This window comes from Cebus imitator, unplaced genomic scaffold (assembly GCF_001604975.1).
Source record: "Cebus imitator isolate Cc_AM_T3 unplaced genomic scaffold, Cebus_imitator-1.0 Scaffold375, whole genome shotgun sequence".
NCBI lineage: Eukaryota > Metazoa > Chordata > Mammalia > Primates > Cebidae > Cebus > Cebus imitator.
In genome coordinates this window covers 1894844-1901395 of record NW_016107690.1, presented here as the reverse complement: position 1 = coordinate 1901395, position 6552 = coordinate 1894844, and the positions used below count along the sequence as shown (strand labels likewise).

At 57.3% G+C, this 6552-nt stretch overlaps 1 protein-coding gene across 1 annotated transcript in view; it reads right to left on the bottom strand.

Moving 5' to 3' along the window:
* The window catches only part of LMNB2 (lamin B2), a 25381-nt gene that overhangs the window by 12603 nt on the left and 6226 nt on the right, over positions 1 to 6552 (bottom strand). Inside the window, exon 2 of the mRNA XM_017507468.2 lies at positions 2365 to 2501. Within this exon, the coding sequence (XP_017362957.1) occupies positions 2365 to 2501 (137 nt within the window). The remainder of the gene's footprint in view (positions 1 to 2364; positions 2502 to 6552) is intronic.

Genomic DNA, 6552 nt, shown 5'->3' with positions numbered 1-6552 from the left:
ACTTTGGGAGGCCGAGGCGGGTGGATCACGAGGTCAAGAGATCGAGACCATCCTGGTCAACATGGTGAAACCCCGTCTCTACTAAAAATACAAAAATTAGCTGGGCATGGTGGCGCACGCCTGTAGTCCCAGCTACTCGGGAGGCTGAGACAGGAGAATTGCCTGAACCCAGGAGGTGGAGGTTTCGGTGAGCCGAGATCGCACCATTGCACTCCAGCCTGGGTAACAAGAGCGAAACTCCGTCTCAAAAAAAAATAAAATAAAATAAATTAAAAAAATAAAAAAAGAAAAACATTAGGCTGGGCGTAGTGGCTCACGCCTGTAATCCCAGCACTTTAGGAGGCCGAGGCAGGTGGATCACTTAAGCCCAGGAGTTTGAGACCCGCCTGGCCAACATGGTAAAAAAATTAGCCAGGCATGGTGGCACGGGCCTGTAATCCCAGCAACTCAGGAGGCTGAGGCAGGAGAATCGCTTGATTCAGGAGGTGGAGGTTGCAGTGAACCAAGATCACACCACTGCACTGCAGCCTGGGTGACAGAGCAAGACTCTGTCTCAAAAATAAATAAACAAAAAGTTAAAAAATCAGCTGGGTGTATGGTGCGTGCCTGTGGTCCCAGCTACTCCGGGCGGGCCTGAGGCAGGAGGATCACCTGAGCCTGGGAGTTCGAGGCTTCCGTGAGCTATGACTGTGTCACTGAACTCCAGCCCGGGCAACAAAGGAGACCGTTTCTCAAAGAAAAGGGAAAGACAGGCATCTGTAGATGTCACCCACTGCTCAGGAGGTCCTGAACCGGGAATTCCTCAACACCTAGGGCAGGCACTATGGAGCGTTTTCTTTTTTTGATGTTTTAATTTGAGGTGAAATTCACAACCTGTAAATTTCAATGTTGTAAAGGGAAGGGTCCAGAGGCGCCTGGTGCGGGGCCCACGGCAGCTCCGTCCCGTAGGTACAGTGCAGTTCTGACTTCACGGAAGCTCAGAACACCCTGTCCACGCTCTAATCCTGCTCTGCTCCACGGGGTAACCTGCTTATTAAGTATGGTGAGCCCTGGAGGCAGACAGCCCAGAGCCACGGCCCGCGCAGGCCCCGCCGTGCACCTTGCTGTGTGGGATGTGCTGGGAGGGAAGCCTGTCCCCGCTCGTGCCTGGCCCTAGGGTCCCTAGCTCACGGCCACTATCAGGGCGCAAGTGGTCCCTCCAGGAGCCCTGGGCCCCGGGGAGGTGGGCAGTGGTCCTTGGGCTGGCCTGGAGGGCCTTCTGTTGAAGGGAAGCCAGCTCTCTCCTTGGGCGCAGTGCCAGCCTAGGCAGAAGGGCGTCAGAGGGAGAGCTCCTCAGCCCCCACGCATGCCAGCCCCAGCACTGCTGGACACGGGGTCCCTGTGGCCACACTCCAACTCAGGGACAACATGGATTCTCAAGCCACTGGCTACTGTCACCCCCGTACCAGATGGCCGAGGTGCCACCCCTCCTACCAGCGGGTCCCTCCGGGCTTAGCCAGGCCCGGGGTGCAGGTGTGCGTGGCTCTGGAAGAACAGGCAGTGTGGGAAGACCCTGGCCCACCCCTGGCCTAAGGCAAGCAGAGGCACCTGCAGATGCCAGAACGCTGGCGGCCGGAGACCTAGCGCCAGCTTCAGCCTCAAATCAAGAAAGGCCTTGAGCTCAGTGTTTCGCTGGCCTCCCGGCGCCTCTGAATAAATACGCCTTTTACCATCATCGCTCTATTTAAACTGCTGCCCAAAGCACCACGCCAAGAATCAGGCAAGACTCGGTGTAAGTAGGACGGGGCTGATCGTTTCTGCCGATGGGGGCAGTTGTCACCCAGATGGTGACACCCGATGGACAGCCGTCACCCAGAGGCACTCTGCAGCCAACCACGGGGCAGCCCAACAACCCATGACCACCCTGGTCACACACCACACGCTGGAGCGTCCCGGAAGCTTGAACAAAACCCCGGCAAGAGGAACAGCCGACCACAGGGAAACGCCCACAATGGGTCCGGAGGTGGGAAGCGTCTCACTCCTGTGCATGGGCGTGGCCCGTGGTCTAGACGCACGGGAGCAGGAGCAGGTGCAGGTGAGGGCGGCGGGCCAAGCTGGCCGGGCAGCCCTCTTTGGGGAGGCTGGCGGGAGATTTTGCTTTTCAGCCTAAGCTGCCCTGCGTCTCCCGCTGTCCCACGTGAGCATCTGTGACTTTCCTCAGCACAGAAAGTGACGTGGCAGCCACTGGGGACAGAGGATAGGAGCTGTGAGCTCCAGGCTGTGCCCGTGTCGGGGTGCCACGCACGAGCCCCAGTGCCCACCCTCCCCCGTCTGCCCTGTGGTGCGAGGATCAGGGTGACATGATGCCCAGCCACGGATGCTCACCTCTTGTTGACCTCGTCCAGCTCTGCCCTCAGCTTCCCCATCTCTATCTGCAGCCGGGCGCGCTCTCGAGCGGTCTCATCCAGGACTCTCCGGGCGTCGGCCAGCTCCGACTCGTACAGTGCCTTGATGCCACTCACCTGGGAAGACATGGCCAGGGCAAAGTGAGGACAGAAGCTTCCCCTCGGACTGAGGCAGCCTGGGGGCCCGGCCACTGGCCCCGCTCAGATTCCCGGGCACTGGCACGCAGAGCAAGAGGATGACAGCTGGGGACACCGGGACAGCCTGTGCTGCCCACCTTGCAGACACAGCAGAGGGAGCCCCTGTCGGGGAGGGGCAGCCCAGCCATCCCAGGAGCCCCCTCCTCTGCCGCGGCGCTCTGGGACGATCGTCTCCACAAGCTCCAGCTCCTGGCACAGCAGCGCCCAGTGCCGGAGACCAAAGGCCGTGGGTTCAGCCGGAGCCTGGAGGAGCACAGCAGCTGGATGCAGCCTGTCCCCTTCCCCGAGGACCCGCCACACCTGGACACGCAGCCCCTTAGCTGCTGTCATAGCAACACGATGCCTGGCAATTAGGTACATCGTTCACACTCGCAGTTCTCTTGGTGGAGACCTTTCATTGAGGATCTCTCCCGCAGGGCAGCGTGGACATTGGGTGATTGTCCTCAGACAACTGGTGATGACAGCAAACCGGGGACCCCCTCCCAGACCACACTGGGCCTGAAACCCTTCTACCTCTGCAACCCAGCGGCCCCTCCCAGACCCCACTGGGCCCCTGAGACCACCCCAGTGCCTCTGTAACCCAGTGCCCCCTTCCCAGATCCCACAGGGCCTGAGGTCCACCCCCACCAGCCTCTGCAACTTGGGGCCCCCTCCCAGACCCTGCTGGGCCCAAGATCCCCCACTTCTGCAAACTGGGGCCAGCCTGTGCCCCTGTGCCCTGATCCCACACACAGGCCCATGGCCCACAAGCAGGCTGGGCTGCGCCCCGGGATGGAGGGAGGGGCGGCTGGCCTCCCCTGCCGTGTCCCCCCCACAGGCCAGCTGCCAATGTGGCAGCTCAGAGGTTCCAGGACAGAAGCTCCCACCCCTCGCTCACAGGGGTCTGAGGTTGGAGTCCCCAGCTCCCCACCCCACCAGCTGCCACCACCTTTCCCCAGGGAGACCCAGCCCAGCCAGAGAGGCTAGAGAGAGAGCCAGGGGTCGCCAGGGTGGGCAGAAGCGACCGGAACAACCTCTGGGCTGCCTGACTGAAGCAAGCCCCTCCCTGACCCTCACACAAAGCCCAGCTGGTACCAACAGCCAGGCCCCTAAACCCGCCCTCTTGAGGGCCTCCGGGCGAACTGGAGGCACACGCAGTGCCTGGGAAGGCGACCTCTCCGGTTCCTACTAATCCTGCTGCAACCGCAGCCGCCACCTGCCCGGCCTCTGCACGCGCCAGCTAGGGGCACGGCTCAGGCTTCGTGTGGCCTTCCTGCCTCCCCTCCTCCCACAGGGCCGTGGCACTTAATGAGTTTAAAAATATGTGGGAGCAAACCGCAGCGAGATGCCGCTTCATACCCACTAGGGTGTCCATCAGGAAGACAGACAGCCGCAGGTGTAGGTGAGGACGCAGAGAAATCGGAAGCTCGCAGGCAGCGGTGGGAAGCTGAGCAGGGGCAGCCCTACAGAAAACAGCCCAGGAGCTCCCCCAAGAGCCACAGAGCCAGCCCAGGACGCGGTAAGTCCACTCTTCGGTGTGGGCCCACGAGAAATGAAACTCACATCCATACCTGTATGAAAACTACACACTGGTCGGGCGTGGTGGCTCACGCCTGTAATCCAAGCACTTTGGAGGCCAAAGCGGGCGGATCACCTGAGGTCAGGAGTTCAAGACCAGCCTGACCAACATGGTGAAACCCCGTCTTTACAAAAAAAGAAAACTACACACAAATGTCCATGGCACCACCATCCCTAACAGCCGATGAGTGCCAGCACCCAAGCGCCCATCAAAGGGTGAACAGATAAAAGCAGTGCAGGGCTGGGCGCAGGGGCTCACGCCTGTCATCCCAGCACATTGGGAAGCCGAGGCAGGCGGATCACACGAGGTCAGGAGTTCGAGACCAGCCTGGCCAACATGGAGAAACCCCGTCTCTACTAAAAATACAAAGATTGGCCGGGCGCGGTGGCTCAAGCCTGTAATCCCAGCACTTTGGGAGGCCGAGGCGGGTGGATCACGAGGTCAAGAGATCGAGACCATCCTGGTCAACATGGTGAAACCCCGTCTCTACTAAAAATACAAAAAATTAGCTGGGCATGGTGGCGCGTGTCTGTAGTCCCAGCTACTCAGGAGGCTGAGGCAGGAGAATTGCCTGAACCCAGGAGGCGGAGGTTGCGGTGAGCAAGATTGCGCCATTGCACTCCAGCCTGGGTAACAAGAGCGAAACTCCGTCTCAAAAAAAAAAAAAAAAAAAAAAAAAAATACAAAGATTAGCCGGGCGTGGTGGCTCATGCCTGTAATCCCAGCTACTCGGGAGGCTGAGGCAGGAGAACTGCTTGAACCCTAGAGGCAGAGGTTGCTGTGAGCCAAGAGAGACTGGGCCGTTGCACTCCAGCCTGGTCAACAGAGTGAGACTCCACCTCAAAAAAAATAAAGACTCCAGTCCCGTATTCTCACTGCACCTTTTTTGTGTTTATTTATTTATTCTGAGACAGAGCTTCACCGAGGCTGGAGTGCAGTGCCACGATCACAGCTCACTGCAGCCTCAAACTCTCGGCTCAGACAAGCCTCCCGCCTTGAACTCAGGAGGTGGAGGGTGCAGTAGGCCAAGAATGTGCCGCTGCATTCCCGCCTGGGACAGAGCACTTCAGCCTGGGAGTTCAAGGCTGCCGTGAGCTACGACTGCACCACTGCACTCCAGCCTGGGGTAACAAAGCTAGACCCTGTCTCAGTCTCCCCGGTAGCTGAAACCACAGGCACATGTGCCACCATGCCTACCTAATTACTTACTTATTTATTTTTTGAGACAGTCCTGCTCTGTCGCCCAGGCTAGAGTGCAGTGGTGCGATCTCGGCTCACCACAACCTCCGCCTCCCGGGTTCAAGCGATTCTCCTGCCTCAGCCTCCCAAGTAGCTGGGATTACAGGCGGTCACCACCATGCCCGGCTAATTTTTGTATTTTTAGTAAAGATGACATTTCAACATGTTAGCCAGGATGATCTCAATCTCCTGGTCTTGTGATCCGCCCGCCTCGGCCTCCCAAAGCAAATTAATTTTTTTAATTAGCTGGGTACAATGGCTCATGCCTGTACTCCCAGCTACTCAGGAGGCCAAATGGGGAGAAACACTTCAGCCTGAGACTTCGAGGCTGCTATGAGTTATGATTGCACCACTGCACTCCAGACTAGGGTAACAAAGCTAGACTCTGTCTCAAAAATAAAATAAAATTTGGCCGGGAGCGGTGGCTCATGCCTGTAATCCCAGCACTTTGCAGGGGGTGGCCAAGGCAGACGGATCGGTTGAGGTCAGGAGCTCAAGACCAGCCTGGTCAACATGACAAAACGCCATCTCTACTAAAAACACAAAAATTAGCTGAGTGTGCTTGCACGCGCCTGTAATTCCAGCTGCTTGGAAAGCCGAGGCACAAGAATCACTTGAACCCAGGAGGCAGAGGTTGCAGTGAACCAAGATCACTCCACTGCACTCCAGCCTGGGCGACGGAGTGAGGTACTCTCTCTAAAATAATAACAATAATAAAGTAAAATATGAAATATTGTAGAGCCTTAAATGAGATGGAGAATATATTTGGAAACTCAGGTTAAATGCACAATTTCTTTTTTTTCTTACCAAAAAGCAGAAAGAAACCAAGATTTTCATCAGTGCACGCGATGGCTCAGGCCTGTAATCCATCTCAGCACTTTGGGAGGCTGAGGCAGGCAGATCATCTGAGGTCACGAGTTCGAGACCAGCCTGGCCAACATGGTAAAACCCGATCTCTACCAAAAATATAAAAATTGCACCATTGCTCTCCAGCCCGGACAAGCACAGTGTGAGACTGTCTCAAAAAAAATAAAAATAAAAAAAAAAATAAAAGAGAGATTTTAGGCCGGGCGCGGTGGCTCATGCCTGTAATCCCAGCACTTTGGGAGGCCGAGGCGGGTGGATCACGAGGTCAAGAGATCGAGACCATCCTGGTCAACATGGTGAAACCCC